The sequence below is a fragment of the Cygnus atratus genome, chromosome 1, assembly GCF_013377495.2.
Source record: "Cygnus atratus isolate AKBS03 ecotype Queensland, Australia chromosome 1, CAtr_DNAZoo_HiC_assembly, whole genome shotgun sequence".
Lineage (NCBI taxonomy): Eukaryota > Metazoa > Chordata > Aves > Anseriformes > Anatidae > Cygnus > Cygnus atratus.
In genome coordinates, this window is record NC_066362.1 from 91,439,653 (window position 1) to 91,460,450 (window position 20,798).

Sequence of the window (20,798 nt, forward strand, 5' to 3'; positions counted from 1 at the left end):
ACCTGATAGATGAGCAGAGTTCCAGGGACACCAGCTCTCTGCTGAAAATGACTGTAGGGCTTCAAGATGTATTGCAGGAATTTGCAAATCATTCCTTATTGTCTTGAAAGCCTCAAAGGAGAGGCATTGTTGAAACGTTTCTAAGCTTTTACTTCTAATTTTTGCTGCCTTAGAGACGTTTACTTAGAAATATATTCACAATGCAAAGAGTAGTTGCAGTAAGCTCATTTTAGCCTACCTTTCGGAAGCACGCACAGTCATGTTCATCACTGATTAAAGGGCCTGGCTGGATTTTTATAAGTGAGCTCTTTAGACAAACTGAAAAGTTAAACAAACAAAAAAAAAACTGCTTTTTGAAATTGTCATTAATGTGTAAAGAAGATTATAACTTTATCACCTGCTGTACCTCTATGAATTATGGATTTAAGTCAGATATCACAAAACTACCAGCTGTGCACTTTATCACTGTATCTCTGAAGCATACTCATAAACAAAAAGGGGTGCCTGAATTAAATCCCTGGGGGACCTCAGACTTGAAACTGCTTTAAGGAAAAAAATAATCACAAAGCTACATATCTATCCTTTAATGGAATGAGTAAATGTATCTACTTTAAGAAAAATGAATCATTCTTGCTAGGTGTACACAGTAGCAGATCAGCTGTATCAGAGGCTTCAAGGAAATCCACTGCAATTAGTCTGTTTATCTGCCTCATCAAGCAGCTTATTTTTTTAATTTCCAAATTGTCTTCAGATAATTCGTTATGAAACAAAGACAAAGAGTGGTGCCAAAACCTCTGCTAATTGTCTCATCACTGAGAAATTTCCAACACTATGGTATCAGATTAGCTAATGCAGTTATTGCTTGAAGTGTTCTTTTTCTCAGTTCTGTACCATTTTTCCTAACAAAGCTTTGCTAGCCTCACGTGTTAGGAAACGCACATCAAAAATCTGCAGATTACAGGTTCAGATAAATGTTTAAAAACGGTGTTTCTAATTTTAAAGAGGGCATTTGAATGTCAGACTATTTTTATTATTCCATACTCTGTAATATTCAATTGTCCTGATAAATTAAGCATTAATTATTTGTCACTTTACCTTGTACAAGACCTGACTTTATACGCTTCTTTGGAAAGAAAGAAAACAAGGAAAATGCATAGTGTAGAAGTCCTTGTTAAGAGATAATAATTTTGAATTTATAAGTGATAATTATTTGATCCAAATAACATATTGATACTACATGAAAACAAAGAGGAAGGCCCTATCAGTATAGGTGACTGAGGTTTTCAACAGCTTAAGGTGAATTAACATTCAGTAAGAGCAATTTCTTCTAAAACTAGTTGAAGTTACCTTGTCTGGGAAGTTGACAGCTTCCCTGAAATTAATTTCCTAGCTGTCTGAGTGTCCCAAAAATTGACTTTGATTCAGACCATTACTTAAAAACATTATAAGAAGTTGTCAAAGCAGAAAACCACTGTTTGTCATTACTAGGCTTCTTACAGAGTAAGAAGTTCAGACTTAAATCATGTCAAAAGAACTTGGCTCTCAAAATATGGGAAAAGACTGTTTTGAGACACACACACCCATTTCCCATATTATTAAGGTAACTTCTGTGGTAATGATTGTTCTGAGGAAAAAAAGGGGCACGTATTAAATAATAATGTTTTGACTTTTTTTTTTTAAAAAAAAAAAAAGACTTCAAATATGTATCCAGGCTTTCCCTTCAGCTGCATGCTCTTAACCTATACATACATGTGAATTCATAGAATCATGGAATATCCCAACTTGGAAGGGAACCCCAAGGATCATTGAGTCCAACTCCTGGGTCCCCCCCAAAAAACACCCAAAAAATCAGACCATGTGTCTGAGATGGTTGTCCAAATGCTTCTTGAACTCCATCAAGCCGGTGCCATGACCACTGCCCTGGGCAGCCAGTCCCACTGCCTGACCACCCTCTTAGTGAAGAACTTTTCCATAACACCCAGCCTGAATGGTTTATAGGAACTTAGTGAACTCATACCACACAACAAGATAGTCCTTATCTGCTTACTTCATAGTATTTGAAAGAGGAATAAATGCTGAGGGGCAGCGTGCCTCCCTTCATTAAAATATTTCTTACCAATTCCCTTGGGCAGTCAGTGTGGTGCTGACTTCTCACAGCTTTAACTCCATCTCCCTGCTTTGCATGCATTTTGTTGGGTCAGCACAGGAGAGATCAAATAAGGAACAAGCCTATCTATGTAAAACTTGTTTATAGCCATCAGTGCTAAGTGATGTAACTTTATATCCTTGTACAAATGTTCAAATCCTGATTATACTAATCTACCTAGGTCACAACATGTCCTAATGAGAAGTAACAGAAATGTGAGTTACTCTCATCCGAGTATAAATGAAGAAGCTTTAGGGGACAATGTGAAAAATGAAAAGTCCATATTTGGTATACGACTGATTGGACCTTCTCAGACGTCTCATTATGCAATCTGTAAATTAGTGAGTTAGTTCCAGCAGCACACTAGCAATCAGGATAATATTCCTGAGTCAGGCAGTTGGTGGGGTTGTGTTGAGCGTACTTTGAGCATGTGCCTCTCTGGCAGAAAGATGTTTGAAACTAAAACTCTAGATTCATTAGCCCGACTGTTAATAATTCCATTAGACAAAGCTTCACTAGAAATTGTAATCAATGTCAGAAGAGGCTTAAATTCATAACCACTGGGGCAAACTGATACCAGTATTTCCCAGTAATAGATGCATCTGATTGAATGATGCAACTGTGCACCATTCTGCAGCCCAATAGTGAAGTAAGTCACAGCTGCTTGTCCCTTGGCAGCAGTCATGCCTACCAGATGAAATCCATCTCCTTAGAAAGGAGTCTGTGTTCTTTTCCTTAATTACATCTTTATTGCACAGGTCTGTGTTGCAGCAGAGCCCCTTTGCATGCTGAATTTCTGTCTTCTGTCACTGCCAGTTCATTTGTATTAGTTTGTGTCTTAATTGCTTGCTTATCTTTTTCTCACTGTGTTACTCTCATTGCTCCTTTATTTCCACTGAAAAGAAAATGCACAGAAATCTCCAATAGGTGACAAGGACTAATTTAAATATTTTCTGCTTAGGGAGTGTTTTTGTTGTGGTGGTTTTTGTTTGGTTTTGTTGTTGGGAGAGGTTGTATTCTGTGCTGAAAGATGTAGTTATTATATACCTCTATTGATGCCCCAGCATCCACATGAAACGCAGCTGTCGTCTTGGCCAAGCTGTCAATGACCATCAAACAACGATGCAGCTAGGCAGGTTGGGTGGAGGACATAAAAATATGTTTTGTTTTATAATGGGAATATGAAGGAAATCTGATGCTGAACGCTGACAAAGATCTGTTTGTTGCTGGGGGATATTATGTGTTTGATTTATTGTTAGTAAGCATAAATCTAAACAAGGAAACATAATTTTTAGTTTCTCCCAGCAAAGCATTCTCTCATACTTCAGCACCCAAGCAGTTACGTGGATTAAGCTTCCTTGTAGGGCAGAGTAGCTGTTATTTTTATCAGCTGTTTTCTTTCTTTTTTCTTAACATAACTCATAAGTTATTAACCTGTTGGCCGACATCAGTTCCCTTGCATCAGTAGGCAGTGGTATTTCATAGGACTTAAAGATTATTTTGCTCCTCTGAAACAAGGAATTGATGTAAGCTTGAAATGAAGGCCTTTCGCACAGTTAATGCTTTGAAAAATTTCCTTTTCATTTTGGCAATTGTGATTTACCATCTGTGGAATACGGAGGGTAGAAGTAACTAAATACCAAATAAATATGGACCAGAAAGTTTATCACATAGATGAATGTCCTGTTTCAACAGAGTTAACAACATGATAACTTTTAACGATTTTGAATTTTAAATGAATTTGCATATCGCTCTAGTTTTTCTAATTTGCCATTACATATTAAGTCTGTCATTCAGCTACTTGTTTCCATAAATCTCAGAAGAACATCAACCCCTAGCAGGTTTTAAATGTGTTTCTGTCCCTGCTGGAGCTGCACTGTTGTTATTGCAAAAACACGTGAGACTGGTGGGCTGGGCTGGCTCTTTGAGGGAAGTGTGTATCATTTTCTCCGTTGATTCCTTAGAGCAGAACTGTGTAAGAGAAGGTTTTAGTAGAGAAACAGTGGTGGATATTCTTAAAATGCTCTCAGTAAAATTTTGTTCTTTTAGTTGTGGGTTCATGTAACTAGTGTGAGAGCTGAGACTTTGTTAGGTTGCTCTCATTGGAAGTCAAGTTAGTTAATGTGATCACACAACAATTTGAACGCCTGAAATTCCAAACAAATGTTACCAGTCCAGTGCTCTGTTTTCAGTATTTACTGTTTACTTATTCTTTGTTTCCAACTCCTATTACATTTAAGATTGTTTTAGTTCTTCTGCTGCAATTCCCAGCTGTCTGAGGAACAATATGTTATGCAACACCATAAATGTAGAGACTCGCTACAGCACTTCCTTTTATGTTAAATAATTGTATTTTTTTGGAGACGTGAGACCTGCTTTTTTGGTTCTATTTCAAATGATTTGGGAAATAAATTCATGTTCTGTCTGATGCTGAAGCCAAAGGATTGAATATGTTATATTACATGGCTCTTGGCTTTTAGGAATGCTTGGTGGAGGTGTAACTGAACTTTGAGAACTAATGCTATTCAGCGACGCAGTGTTTATTGTGCTATTTAACTGATGGATGCTTTCTGTTAAGGAAAATGAATTGACATTCAGTTTATAGTCAATTTATAATTCTGGTTGCTCAGGCATGCTTGTGAGACATGTATCTAGCTTAGTTATTCAACTAGTTCCCTTTTTCACAGTGTTCAGTGAGGCTGAGCACCTCTCTGTCAGTCATGTGTTTACCCTCATGGCCTTCCAGTCAAGGTCAAGGACATTCACCAATTAAAGGAAACAAAGACAAATTAAATGCTGTATTCAAGCGTTTAATATGAACATTGTGACTACTTCTTCACCGAAGAGAAGCTTGGAAGCTTCTGGTAGCCATGAAGAGCATGAATTTTAAATTGCTCTGTCTTTTGAAATTGAATGTTTAGTTGCAACACTGACCTTATACCTTTAGACCAAATAATAAGACTGTAGTGTCACCAAAAAATCATTCTAGCAATGGAATTGAACCTCAGCCTTCTAGCTCTTCAACGCCTCTTCACTCCTCCCTCTCATTTTTTTTCTCACCATGTTATCCAGTAATACCATGGTGGCTTCTATTTCTGATGGAAATCTGTCAGTAATCCCAATTTTGTTTAGAATAGCATATTGCGCCAAGATGTAGTACACAGAGTGTTGAGTAAGGAGTTAGGATACCAGATCGTTTTCCTGGATCTGCTTTCGAATTTATGAAGTTGTCAGATTCTTTAATATAGTCAGTATATGTAAAGAAAGATAATGATGACTTTTTTGCCTTGTTCAAGAACTGCCTAGTCCCGTCCCCGTCATCAGTATGGGTTGTACAGTGTTGGTGATAAGAAGCTTATGATCAGAAGGGAAAAGTTTTGATCAGAGTGATTTAGCTTAGAGATGGGTGCATTTTTGTGAGCAATTTTATGTGCTTTGTTTAAGAACGTCTTCTTAAAGCCTCTATAAGCCAGATATGTAGTGATAATACCAGGATGCCTCAGTGCACAAATGACCGGAGTCCGATGCCTGCTGTGAATGTCTTCCAGCTACCCTGTCAGGGAAAATGCAGAACATCATAAACATCCAGGTTTACTTACAGTACACTGATACAATTGCAAGGGGGTTCACAGATGTGCCTTTAACTTATTTATGCAAAAAAATAAATTGTGTGTTAGAACTCACCCAGATGAGCAGTTACAAAACTGGTTGCAAAAATGGGTGGAGCCTAGAATGAGGGGTTGAAATCTTTGGTTCTCATTGTTTTACAGCATACTTTCTTATTTTTAAATAGTTAAAAAATGTATCTTAAAGGAACACTACTTATCTTCCACTGTGCATATGAATTTGAAAAAAAGTCAAGAAAAAAATCATGATTTGTCACTTGAGGAAGATATTCAGTCTGCATATCAATAGCTTAGTATTTGTTAAAATGGTGAGCTGAAGTGTCCTAAAATGATTTTTCTAAGTCAGCAAATAAATGAGGAAGGAAATAACTGCTTCATCTACTGGCTTGCTGATGATTTTGCTTTTTTTTCCTGAGTTTTCAGAAAACATGCATTCCTTTTTCTGTGGAGGTATAATGTGAATATGCCTCGCAGTTAGCAGACAATATCATGGGCATCCAGCTTTAAAAAATCACACACAGAATTTTGATAATGAAGTACTCTGTATTAATGAAAAGGTTATCAAGAGCAACAGTACTGCCATAAAATCTCTCTTTATATTTGTGATTGTTTCTTTTTGTGGGGAAATGATTGGAATTTTAATCACAAGTTAATGTGGTTTTGAGGTAGAATGACTTTTAGACTTGTTTCAGTTATCAAGAGCTGAGTGCCTATGCTGCTGTTAACTAATAGTAGTGAGGGTGTCCATTATGTTAAATTACTATTAGTAAATACTTTTCAGATATCAAATGTCAAGTCATGGAATGAAAGTTGTACATGTGATCATCAGATAAATTCTAATTTTTCTTTTTCCTGTCTTGGAAGTGCAATGAGAGGCAGAATTCACCAGTGACTTCCCCGGGATCTTCCCCTCTTGCACAAAGAAGAAAACCACTTCCAGACCCCCTGCAAATCCCACATCTTAGTCTTCCACCTGTACCTCCTCGTCTGGATCTCATTCAGAAGGGAGTAGCACGGTCACCATGTGCAAGCCCAACTGGGTCACCAAAAGTAAGTCTTATTGACCATTATTTCTGTATTTATGAGTATTGAGAAATTCTGTATGATTGTTTTCAAGGTGAGCTTGCTTGTTTTGGAATACTGAATATTAGGAAATATTAGGAAATTTACTGCATATATTCTTTTGCAGGAATTTGTCCAATAGACTTTTAATTCCCCATAGCTTAGAAAAGCTTTAGATTAGATCCACATTGATTAAGTCACCTAAAGATTCTTATCTCCTTCGATTGACTTTGGAAATACCTGTCTCTTTGCATAATATTTGTTTTCTCCTTCCACTTGTGTCCTGATCATTTCTTTTTTTGTGCTCATTCCATGTCGCTAAGTCATTTGCCTTTGGATGTGATCCCCCCCCCCTTTTGTTTTTTTCCTGCATCAGAAGGTCTGTTTTTCCTAGCATTCCTTAGAATCCATTTCAGCAGCGTAAAAAGTGATTCAAAGGAAGCATTATGGAAACCAGAGCAAAGGATTCTGGAAAAATGCTATCAGCCATATAAATCTACCTCAGCCAATTGTCTTTTTTCTCCTCCTGCTCCTTCCTTGGGAAGTCATGCAACAGTAGAAATGGCGTTATGCTTTCTGAAGAGAGACCAGGTAGTCCGCATAGTGAAAAGACAAGACTAACATTTAACCTACTGGCAAGTTCTCTTCTGATGCATTGAAAATATCTCAGTTAGGAATGCTAAAACTGTATTTGATCATGAAAGGAACATGAATGCCTATATGTAACTTTTTTTGTTAATTCTGGTTTTGTTTAGTCTTCTCCTTGTATGGTGAGGAAACAAGACAAACCTTTGCCAGCACCACCACCTCCCTTGCGTGATCCTCCACCACCTCCACCAGAACGACCCCCTCCAATTCCACCAGACAACAGAATAAGCAGACACCTGCATCATCCGGAAAGCGTGCCTTCCAGAGACCAGCCAATGCCCCTTGAAGGCTGGTGTCCCAGAGATGTGTTTGGGACAAGTCAGTTAGTAGGATGTCGAATAGGGAGTGATGCTTCTCCCAAACCAGGACTGACTGCAGTTTCCAACATAAATGGAAGGCACAACCGCGTAACTTCTGAGCCAGGATTTATGAGGAAACACAGACGTCACGAGCTGCCTGTGGAAGGTGCCAAGGTATGAAATAAATGGCTTGTTAAGTAATGCAATTTGCAAAGCAACAGTACGAGGGTCTAAGTTAGAATTCAGTTTTAACATAGAACATTCTAAAAATGGCTTGAAGACAGAATTCTAGTTTTGCTATATTCTTTTAGCAAAGGATTCATACAGTTGGTGCATAATCTAACTTTAGTTATGCAGCATCTCAGGTATACTTTGAAAGTGTTTTATGCCAAAACGATTTATACATGTGATGATGGGAAATAAATGTTCTGGTTACTTCTATGATAGGTGAGATAAGGACTTGGTAACCTCTTCAATCTGTAAGATATATAGTATGTACACATGATATATATAAATATACTTAAATTGTTGGCTATATTGTATGCATTAACATAAGCTTAATATGTTAATGGTAAGGTGGTCTTGTTCACCAGTAAAACATTATTTTCAAAAGAGCATTAAATTTGCGATGATGTTCAGTAATGGAAATGATCTAACCTGCCTTGATCATAAAAAAAGAAGAAACAAATACATCCAAAGCCAAGCTAAATGTAGAACCATTTATTTTCTCTTTACAACTGGCAATATGGGCAGCATCCTTAAAAGTGTGCAGTGGCACAACTCCCGTATTGCATTGTTTGATTTGGTATTATCATCAGTACTTTCAACCTTATTCAGGATAATTGGCGTTGTGGCTACATTTTTATTTTTCAGTTATTTACAGTAAAGCACATATCATTAACTGGATTCTTCTTTCTTTGGAGTTAAGTCAGAGCTCCAACTGCTCGAGTTGAATGTTGCTGTAATTTCTCTGTGTCAGTTTTTGATTTCTCTTGGACAAATGTCCAGTGCAACGTCCAATAATCCATTTTCAGTGCTGAGGGTGTTTGGAGTTGTCACTTGCAATCTTTCCACTGATTCCCTAACTTTGTTTGGCTAGGAGGCATCTGCTTGTCACATAAGAAGTATGATTGCCTGTCCTTAGCTGCACTGAATAGTGTGTATGTCTGTAACTATGGTGTTTATTCTTTCAAAAAACAAAACAACGACAAAATGAGGAGGATTGTTTCCATTCATTGATTGAAGATATCTTGGAGAGAAGAGTGTGGAGGGGTAGTCATAGTATTAGTCAGTTTCAGATAACTTGCAAAACTTTGTAGTGTTGGAGAAGCCTGGAGTTGAAAAGAAACCAAATGGTGGTGGCCTAAGAAAAAATTCATGGTTCTGCTCTAATCGGTTTTATCAAAGCAGCTCAGTAATTTATTCATAGTGCAGGTTATTAACTCTCTTTATTTTTTTGCTGCTCTTTTTTTACTTGAAGACTATATAGGTTGTGCTAAGTAGGTTGGATTTGAAGTTCTGATCACAGCAGATAGAAATCAGTTTTTCTCTGTTTGCTTCTTTTTCCCAAGGTCACAAGCTATTTAACTTTATCTCATTTTTTTAAATAGATATTGTGGTCATTTTGAAAGCATGCTACTGAAATTCAGTTAGTATTGGTAAAGGCCATTGATGTATGTGATGAAAGGTGCTTAAGAATTTTATGGTAGCATATATAATTAGAATGTTCTTTTTTTCAGAATTAAGGCAAAAGACCAAAATTTTACTTAGAGCTAGACTGTTGTTTAAAATGCTATAGTTTTTTTATCTGCTTTTAAAAGGATACTGGGTTTATACCTTAATAGAGCCGTATAGCATTTGAGTTGTGATAGAATGAATGCTTCTCAAATCAGAATAACCACTAAGTGTGGAAGTGCTATCGTACTGCTGAGAACTTATATAGGTATTTCTTTAACCAAATGCTGTTTGAAAGTCGTCTTCAGGTAATAAGCCTAAGTGACTTGGTTACATGGAAAAACTGACAACTCTGAATTACCATTTGAGGCTGTATGCACATTCACAAGGGTAACATTTCATGACTTTTCATCCCTTATTCATTTATCATAATATAAGCTATTTGCTATTAGTTAAAGCCAAGAATCAGGAAGACAATCATGCAGGTACGGGGTGAATTCTGACAGGTACTGCACTACGGAGTTTTAAAAAACTGTGCTTATCATGCTGTACCTGTTGTTTTCCCTCTGTACTTCATCCCTCTCACTTCCAAAAGTTTCAAAAGTTGCAATCTTGAAATCTTAATTTTCCCCGAAGTGATTCAATGGTAACTGAGTAGTCCATCTACTAACTGGGACATGAAATTTCCTGTTTTGGCGAAGTTTAAAACTTTAGTATGTTCTACAACTCCTAAAGAGAGTGATCTGAAACAGGTATGAAAAGAGTCACTTCAGAATACAGCTCTGTTGTGTGAACTTCTAGGAAAGCCTTTATGCATAGCCTTTGAAAAGTCTATTTGTAATATCTAGTTTATCTGTGTTATATCTGTTAATATCTTAGTTCATCTGTGGTGATAAATGGGAGGAGAAGACCCATTGTAACACTTATGTGATTTTTAGGTATTTTCAAATGGTCATCTGATAAACGAAGAATATGATGTCCCTCCACGGCTTTCACCTCCTCTTCCAGCTGCTTCCCCCATCCCTAGTATAAAGTAAGTTAACTTTATCTGTAAAAGAAATATGTTAATTAATGTTAGACAATAACACTGATTCTCTGGTGCTAAAAGGAAAACAGAAAAAAAGAAAGAAAGAAAATGAACTAATGTTGAACACTTGTTGTTACATTTTCCATGACACTTTTAAGTGTTTTTACAAAGGAAATGTAAATTTTATTGATTAAGTAGGAGCAGTTTTCATGTTAATTTAACATAAGACATTTTATGTCAAAAGAATTACTCGTGCCAGATCTTTCTCATAGGAATTTGGCAGTGGGAGCAGACCCTGTCCATTTTTCTTTCTACTCCTATTGAAGAAGTATGGTAAGAGCTATTTATCACAGATGAGAGATTCTAGGAAAAGTGCTGTGGGTAAAGATCATGACATATGTGTGGGTGTATGCATTCTATCTCTAATGTAGTCATGCTTTCTGGACTTTCTACACATGGAGGCTTTTTTCATGCCAGTATCTTTTCTTTGTGGTGGTTAAAAACAAACTAAATAACCTTATATCCATTTTAAATGGAGTCTATCTGCCTGAATTCCAGAATGTGGTTTAGGAAGTCTTGTCATTTCAAGTTGTAGACTACTCTTAGTCTTCCAGTAATATGACAGTTTATCAGATGTTGCCATGCATAGCAGTTCTCTTTGGACTCCAAATCACACAACATTTTCAACAGAAATTTTGAGAAAAAAAAGAAAAAAAAAACTTGGGAGTGCTAGAAAATCATATGTTGACTGTATTTTTGTAAGGAAATAAGAGTATACAAACCACAACAGATGATATTATCCTACAGTTTCTTTTCAGTGTCCTCCATGTGATGCTTGCTGCTAAGTAAAAATGACTGTGCAGTCAGTACCTACTAATACTGAGAATTTTCTCACTGGAATTTAATTTTGCCATATCTTTAGCACCCATTCCATTGTTGCTCAGGTAGAGGTAGCATTAAAGACAAATATATTTCAGCATTCCAATAATATGCTGATTTTTCTCTTCCTGAGCTTTAGAATAAAGATGAAGCTTTGGCTTTTTTATTTAGAATCATGTGCTTGGGAAAACAGTTGCTGAATTGAAGTTCTACATGTTTGCTTTCCATTCAGAAGCAAATTAGACCAAATATTTTTGATAGTTGAATGTTGAGTTGTAACCTGATTGCTGTAGAGTATCACAGGAGTATGGATATCTCATGTAATTGATCCCCTGTATAGATTAATCTCCTTGGACTGACTGCATCTTCCATGATACATGTAGCTCCTGGGACGTTCTATACCCTGATGGTCAGAAAAAGCAAGCAATGACTCTGATGGACACTCTCCATACTTTAATATTCCAAAGGAAATTGCTCAATTCTGAAGAGGGGAAGATTTTTATTTTTGTAGTGTTAAAATAAGAAAACATTGTTTCATGAAAATCTCATTTTTTATGCGAATTTTTTCACAAATGTAGCCTCGAATCAAAGTACAGTGTCATGCAATGTTCATTGGAATTTCCACAATATATTACAACAGTGATACATCACAAGCCAATCCGAAAATAAAATTTAACTTAATAAAAGAAATAAGTTCACTAACTGAAGTCTTCTGAATAGAAAACTGACATATGCCAGCAGAAAGAAAATGTTCAGTTACTAAAATAAAGCTTCATGCATTTTTTCAGGAAGAAATTCACTTCCATTTCTGTTTTATGTTTTTACTTGTACCTTTAAAAAAAAAAAAAGGCACATTTCAAATTTTGATTTTTAAAATGTAAAAAAGTATCAAAATATATCTTAGGGGTAGGAAGTTCAAAATATCTAATTAACAGCTACTAAACTGTCACATTTAATGTCTGTTAAAATAAAAAAGTGAATGTTGTGTGTTGCTTCTTGAAACACTAATATGCCCATTCTAAATTGATTTCAAATTAAGTTTTTGTTACCACTAGAAAATACCTCTGTTAATCTATAAGTAGCAAAATATTGGCAGAAAAATAATAAAAAAGCAATCTTTCTTCAAAAATAGCATATTTAATGAGTTTAATATTTCCACCAACTACAGTAAAATGCTTTCAAAAAGCAACCTGAGTAATATTTAGCATTATTTAATGTGAAATGGTAGACAGGATATTTTTACGGAGTCTTTTTCCTCCTATAAAATTGACTGCATTAAGCCTTCATAAATATGTTGAACTGTATTTGGTCCGAAATACTCTTATTTTCCATAATTGTGCTACTGCAATCAATCTGGTGCAAGTTTCTCATTTTTTTTCCTGCTTTCTAATCTCTGCAGAATTGTGGCTTGAGAGCTAGTTTGTTTCATACAGCTCAAAGGCATACTATTTTTTCTAGTTATTTTCATAAGTCAGTCCGTAATTTCAAAGGTTTAACCAAAGGGTACATTGAGCAGGTATGAAATGCCATAGTGTAAATAATAATGAGGTAAAATGATCCTCAGTTGAAGCTCTAAGACATCCGTACTTACTTATTTGATAATTTTTTTCTGAATAAATATGAGATTACAAATATGACTTTTAAAAAATAAATTACATTAAGGTAAAATCACTAGTGTCTTTTTCTGGAAACAGTGCTGATTTATTTTCATTTTACTAAATTGGTTATTATTTCTTATACATTAGTAATGAAATGCTGGGCTCATGTTAACTAAGCATTTGATTTTTATTTTCCACTCAGCTGCTGTGCCTACATGTGAAGTTATTTTTTATCAGATTGCTTTAATTATGTCAGATAAATTGTTTTTTAGCAATTTTGATCAAATTGCTGTTTTATTCTCAAAAAATAAAAAGTAAAACTTCAACATCAATGTTACAGAACAGTTCTTCCCCCAAACTTAGAAGTTTTCAAGGCAAACAATGTTTGTTTTATTCCCAGTAGGCCCCATTTTTCTTCATCAGTTTAAATTGGTCTCCTTGTTTCAAAAGTGCTTTATACTGCAGTGGTATTTTACCTGAGAGCCTCTATTTCTGAGTATGTAATGAGACATTCAATTCCATGTACCTGTTGTATCCTATATTTGTGTTAGGAGTATCTAGTTCATTTGAGCTGGTTGAGGAAAAGTGCATAGAAAAGTATTTCTCCCCCTGCTATCCCTTTTATCCTTGCTAGCAAACTTTGAAGGTGAAGTCATCATTCCATTAAGGAAAGTGGGGTTGGCAGTCGTGGCTTCCTTGAAATTGGTCTTTGCTGCGGTGCTTCTCCAGGGGCTTGTAGAAGGAGCAGTGCCGACAAAAGGGTTCCAGGTACTCAAGAGAGGATGCTCTGCAGGACACAATGTGTGCTAAGCTTGATAAGTCAGTGAGTTTGGTTGCAGCGTTCATTCTCAAATAATTCTCCTTGTGTGTTGGCTCACGCTGTGCAAAATTCAGTACTCTGTGAATGAGGGCAAACTGCTTTAATAAACACTTTGGTTTTAAGGGTAAAGCACACACAAGGGTAGTTGTTGTGGAGAAGGTGGTGTTGATTTGCTCATGTGATCCATATAACTCAACGTCTCTTTTGTTGAAAAACAGTTAGCTTGAGGCCTTGCTTGATACTAATTTTTACTAATATTGATATCTGCAGAAGCCATCAATTAAAGCTTTTGTGTACACTAGCAACTAATACTGTGTATAGGGGAGGGTTTGTACAAGATGAATTGATAGCAAGGACCTGATGTCTGTACTGTACGTGTTATGGGTCAGTAGTTCGTCTAGCTACAGTCTTGTCCTGTGAATTGGAACAGCCTTCAGCAATCAGAATATACAAGAGGCATGCTTGGAATGTGTCTTGTCTTTTTGTTTAATTTGAAAGGTGTTCAATTTGTGCACTCCTCAGTGCAAATCAAAGTATGGTGAGTGGGGAGATTAAAGAGATTCCTTTCAAAAGTACAGTCTGATCCAGACTGAAATACAGGGACTGCAAGTTCATTGTGTCTAAGCTCTGTGAGTAGGTTTACCAGTAAATGAAGGAAGGGGAATCTTTCCCTGAAATATTTTTAAATGAGTATGTTGTTGGTTTCCCTGAAGCTCTGCTAGATTACAGCTGAGCTGGACTTGAAGTGATTTGACAAAAATGGCTTTGCATGTCTTTTCCTGTTTTGCCTTTGGTGCTCAGTAGGATAAGAGAGATTGACATCTAGCCTTCTGTTCGACAAACCAGAAAATACAAAGTCATTGCTTATCAGAATGCAATTCTGACTTTCAATTTAAAAATATTTCCGCTTAAGGAGTAGGGGAAGGGAACTAGAAAATATTGTAATACAGCGTGCTGGTCAGTGTGAAGGTATACAAACCTTCTAAAGACATAAAAGTAATAAAGTTTTTTGAAGTGTAATTATAGAAAACTTCACCAGATTATGAAATCTGTTCATAAACAGATTTGCCTGCTTATTAGATGGTTTTGTGTAGAGTAGTAATCTTACAGTAGAACAAAAGAGATTTAACAAAACAATTTGATCTTGAAGAAATTTCAGTAATGATGGAGAAAATGGGATATACTAATAAAACAATGCAAAGAGGTTTGGAGTCAAGTATTACAACTGGATTGTAAATTGGAAGAGCAATACATTTTTTTTGAACTGAATTGTGAAAAGTTCATAAAACACAATGCAAGTATAAGACAATTTTAGGACTCTAGTGGAGAGTATATTAGTTATGTGTTAGTACTCTTAAACTTTTTGCTACTTTACAAATCAAAAGCACCTTTCAAATATTAAACACATAATATATACAACCCAGCAAATATTTTCCTTACTTTAAAGACAGCAAAAGAGAGACTTTACTAGTGTGAAGGGCTTGTCTAAGGCTACACTGTACTCAGAAGCAGGAGATGCAGAACATGTGTCTCTCTCAACCAGTAATGATCAACTCCCTCAACTCCCAACCAGTAATGATTTCTCATCAGTGCAGTAATGTTGGAAATTGATTTTATCATAAATATGCTAGTATCCTGTGGAACAAAGGCATTGCTTTGCTAAACATATGTTAGGTTCTTGTGTCTACTAAATAAACAAGAAGAAAATCAGGGGCATGAACTAGGTGAAGAGGGGAAAAAATTTTTTTTTGGTACTCCTCGGGTATCCTGATTGTCAGTAAATGAGTCTTCCCACTTTCCCGTCTAAGAAGTGTTTTTGTAAGGAAGCTGATAAGACTAGCTATACTGTCTAAGTACAGCTATAATACTGTACTTAGTTCAGGTGATGGTCAGCCTCTCTGTAGATTTCCTTAAAAAATTAATTCACAGGAATCAAAATCTCTCCTAGAACTGATTTCATATAGAGCCTTCAGAGAGGTTTTTGTTTGTTTGTTTCCCAGTTGTAACCTTTGAAGTGGGCTTCAAACACTACCACCAGTCTGGCTTCCATATCAGTTGGTGTTGGATATTTCTGGATACTAATATTGATATCTGCAGAAGCCATCAATTCAATTTGTGATTATTTAAAAACAAACAAACAAACAAAAAGCACAGACATGTACTTTACATGTATAACATCTGCAGAACGTTCTGGATAACCATGTAAGGATGATGTCCAAGAAATGAGAGAAGTTATTTTTTGTTGGCCTTTGAACTGTTACCTGAGAATACTACAGAATTCTCCTTGCCCTGTTACATTTCTCCTTGCTTTAAATGGCCATACAGCAGTGACACAAATTGACCGTTCAACTAGGAAATCAAAAATGGAGAAAGCATTTCACACTGCATTGTTGTATTTACAAAGACCTTTTGCTCCCTCTACAGAAGGTGGTAGAAAACTGCAATATAGACTTTGCAGTTTAGTGTCATCAACCTTCTTTCACCCTGCACCTTTTCATTCCTTTAGCTGGAATGTATTTGCAAAAGAAGTTGGGTTCTCATCCTTCATGAGTTTGCTTATGAATTCAAGAGTGTATTACTGACTGAAGGAAAGAGTGTCTGACAGGTTAGAAGTAGCTCAGGACCTGTAGGCTTTGAATATATTCAAACAAAAGCAGCACACCTACCCCCGTCTTTCTCTGTTCTTTTCTTTCTCCCTTATTTGTTTATTTAGTGACTGTCTGGTAGTCATGACAGTTAGCTTTTCATTTTTGTTCACAGAGTACCTGGATGTTGTGGAGTCATGTGGCATCACCTAAAAGAAATCATGCAGGGCATATATTCTTCCTTTGTGAAGTGTGCTGTGTGTGTGTCAGATGCTGCTTGTGTTGGAAAAAAATGAGATGAGCTTAGCCTGTTGTTTCATCTCTTGCCTTTATGATAAAATAAATCTAATTAAGCCATCGGAAGAGAAATTATGTCCCCTTCCTTCTCATGTTTCCTATGGTTCTTAAGAACTTCCCTAAATGATTAAGTAGATGTGTCTTGTAATGTGGCATGTAGTTCAGCTCAGGAGCCATTAACCATGCTTTCAAGCCACAAATCAAAGTGGCCATGAATGCATCAAACATCTTTATTTGAAGTCCTCCATCTGTTGACCCTTTTTGTGGTAAAGAATGAAGGTACTATTTACTGCATAACATAATATCCAGATGATTTTTGAAGTTACATACTTCTTAGTGTTCAGCTAGTTTAAGAATCAAACACATATTCATGGTTTTCATGTATGATCAAACTGAAGTTAAATTAAGTCTTTAATGTAACGTTTTGTGTTCCAGATGACTTGATTTATTGATTTTGTATATCAGTGTATTCACTATAAGCAGAGGAGCTATATATATAAAAGATGATGATGTTGATTTCTAGTTAATTAGCCTAGTTTGGTATGTCTTATGAAGGCCAAAAGATAAGTTGCATTTTTTAATATCTAACAAAATCTCTGTCCCCAGCCAGTGCTCACTAAAGTGAAATGTTTGCCCATTGTTTTGTTTACATTCATATAACACAGAACCAGGTGGTAGGAGTTAGTTTTTGTTCTAAAATAAAACTCCCATCCAGCAGTATTCTTCATATAAAACTTGTTACCTATAAATGGAGACGGTAAAGTCCACCTCTTTCCTGGACTTCCACTGCTTTCAAGAAGTAATGTAAGTGGATGTCTAAAAGGACAATTGCAGTTTAAAGTAAAAATAATTTAAAATACAAACAGATTCTGGGATTTCAATAATACTATGGCTTGAAAAAGACTGAAAGTTTGAAAGTTCTCTGTTTTACTGAGCCCTGATAAATACTATTTGCCCTGAATTAACTTCTGTTTAGTTCTCTTGTTAAGTGCAAACAGCTTAAGCCTTGTAAGTGCGTATTTAGGACTCTAATTCTTTGCAATTCTCTGCTATGTTATGCTTGCTTAAAGTATCTGTTTAATGTTTAAAAGGTGAGCTGCTTGATTCGCTGTGTATTCTCAGAGACAAAAAAGCCAGTAACCTTGTAAGTTTTAGTTTATCATGGCATTTTTTTTAACCTACACGTAGCAGGCATCTATTAAGGGTGTTTAGGCTAAAGAAGAGTGTTTTCTGTACTATACCAAGGACAATTATGTAACAGTTAAAACAGAACTGATCTTTTTCTCATTTCCATAGGTGCTCTCTTCCCTCAGCAAATTCTCTGTCTGATAAATCAAGGGATCACACAGATGATGATGATGAATACAAAGTTCCTTCTTCACATCCTGCAATACTAAGCTCACAACCACCTCATTGTCATAATATAAAGCCTGTTGCTCGGTAAGGTCATTTAGTAATATTGAAGGCAACTTACTTACAAAAGTCTGCCTTTTCCAAAATTTATTTGGATTCACAATTTACAATGATGGTTAAACTTGACTGCTTTCTAAAATGTCTTATCTTTTCAAGCTTGGGTTATTTATGCCTCTGTTTCATTTGACCACCACCACCACAATCATAAACCTGTGAAGTTCACTGTATCATATCTTTGTGGTGTGGTATTTTTTGCCTTTGAACACCACTTCTCGGAGGAGAACCTTTTTGTTACTCGGATGGAATAAATCTCTTTTGTTTTAAACATGTTCTAGAGTATTATCTCCAAATTGTCACACTTATGAATTGATAATTGATTATGGCAAAATTTGGAGCCAAGAGACATGGCAATTAAAGGCTGTCTCATTCATGGTGAACTTTTTGGTCTTTGAATCATAAAGAAAATCTGAATGTCAGGAGTGAAGAGCATAAGTCTGGGGGAAAAAAAGGGCCAATTCCCTATTGGTCCTGTAGGACAAAAGTATAATATTAAAACCGATTTTTGATCTACAAAGTTCAGGCTTTTCTGCGGTTGAAGAATGCAGCGATATATTGCCATTATTTCCCTCTGTCATAAGATGATGTCAACAACCCACTATCAGTAAAGTTCAAAATCTCTCTTATCCCAAAAATTGCTAAATACATTTTTTTTTTAGACCTGTTCAATCAGACGTTTCCAACAGATGGATAAAAGTTCATAGTCTGATCACTCTTTGCATGCAGGTTAAAAATGCTAAGAAGCAGACTCACTGTTAGAACTGGTGATCCAGCTTTCATTGCATAGATGTGGATGTTACACAGTTGTCTTAGGTCTATGATACTGAACACTTAAATTCCTGTCTGCCCTACCAGATGTTCTTTTTTGTTTAAGGGAAAAACAAACAAACAAACAAACAAAAAAGCTGATGAATAAAACTGTTTATGTTGGCCAAGCAAAGAAAAAAAAAAAAACAAGATTTGAGTTGACCTTACCTATACAATTTTTTATTGGAGAGTGTTGTGTTTTTTTTTGTGGGAATGTCTTTCTGTACCATGCAAAGTTACCTAATAGAGGCTTAGTTGCATGTATGACTAGAGTTACACAGCATGCAACCTTTCTTAGACAGTCATTTGCAATGGAAGAGAGCATTATGTGGACGGATAACCTTGGTTTAACAGCTGCCAAGGACTGTCTGGTACTAAGTGCTGTACTGCAATAGGAGTGAGTCTGTAGAGTGAAACAATTAACTCCAAGGACCACACATCTACAGTGTATGTTTTGGGAAGTTTTAGTTTTGGGAAGACTAGTCCTAGCATGGTCCTGTGCCTGGAGTACTCTTCTGTAACTGCAGCACATTGGATGAGCTCCTGCAGGACAACTTTTGTGTTAACATTGTCCAGAAGCAATCAAGGCTATATGCTCTGAGACCTCTCTAAAATATAAACCTAAGCGGGGATGACTAGGAGATTTATTTTAATTCATACTTCTGATCTGAACCAAAAACCTAATCTAGATAATCTAGATGCAAGCTGAAAGATTCTTGAGAAGATAACCAACTGGAAAACTAGAAACTTTTCTGGTATCCTTCATTTGCAGAAAAAGAATTGATTGGTGTCAATTGGCTATGATGGTATTTCACCAGACCATTAGAATTATTAATAGAGGCTATACATGGAAATCTGATTTCCAAGCTTCTGTAGCTTTTAGTTTATTATTTAGCTAGCCTAGTTGCTCTTTCACTTACGGTGCTTTTTGGCAGTAATCCAGGATTTGCTGCACAAAATAATTGTTTGCTATTCACATTGCTCTGGTGATTAAAACAAACAACTCTTATTATATTCTCTCACAAGACTTTTACCTAAAACCAAGCCACTCTTCTAAGTATCATTAAAAAAAAAAAAAAAAAAAAAAGAAAAATCTTTTTGAATCCTATATCCGTATTTGTCTATATATGATGTTCCATATACTTAAAATGTCTCCTTTTAGCTAATGTTACTGTTTAGGTGTGAAAGCTGAGATAAACCTTTCAAAATCAATTTTGATTCTAGTTGATGCTTTATGCTTAGGTACTGAAAATTAATAAAAAAAATGCTTCCCCATCCCCACTTCTTTTTAAACTCATGGGGGGTGCAATGAAAAACTTTTAAGTGTTGTCTAGCAATACTATTAAAGGTGATTTATTTATTTTAATTTTCATAAATGTTTAGCACCTTTCAGTTCTGTCCCCCAGGGTCACTCTTTTGCCACTTTTTCCTTAGTGTTGCTTCCTCAGGTCTTGGATAGTACTTAGAGATTTTGGTAAACACAAGAGCCTACAAATTTATATTTTTTTTGGTGTTTTGAAATTTACAAACTATGTAATTCTTCCACATTATACCCCCAAATATCACCTCTAAGATTTCTTGCTCTTTTGCCAGCAGATATGTCAATTCTAAAAAGAGTACAAGAAAAATACAGAAAATGATTCACAGCATTATGGGAGATCAGTTAATTGTCTGGTTTGTTACAGCTGATCTCTCATGTAGACAAGTTTCAGCAATAAGAAATGGAGGGAAAGAATTTCAGCATTAGTCTAACTAGGCTACTATTAGGAGAATGATACATTTTTGCAATCAGTATCTTTTCCTAATAAAGCAGTTTCTGAAAGGAAAAGACTAGACTTGCTTGTTAGTACTAATTTGCTG

The 20,798-nt window shown here is 35.9% G+C and overlaps 1 protein-coding gene across 2 annotated transcripts in view; it reads left to right on the plus strand.

Moving 5' to 3' along the window:
* CBLB (Cbl proto-oncogene B) overlaps positions 1-20,798 on the plus strand; it is a 132,871-nt gene that overhangs the window by 98,548 nt on the left and 13,525 nt on the right. For both annotated transcript variants that reach the window (XM_035540494.2, XM_035540495.2), the window contains exons 11-14: positions 6,637-6,822; positions 7,590-7,955; positions 10,394-10,488; positions 17,958-18,101. In XM_035540494.2, the coding sequence (XP_035396387.1) occupies positions 6,637-6,822; positions 7,590-7,955; positions 10,394-10,488; positions 17,958-18,101 (791 nt within the window). The remainder of the gene's footprint in view (positions 1-6,636; positions 6,823-7,589; positions 7,956-10,393; positions 10,489-17,957; positions 18,102-20,798) is intronic.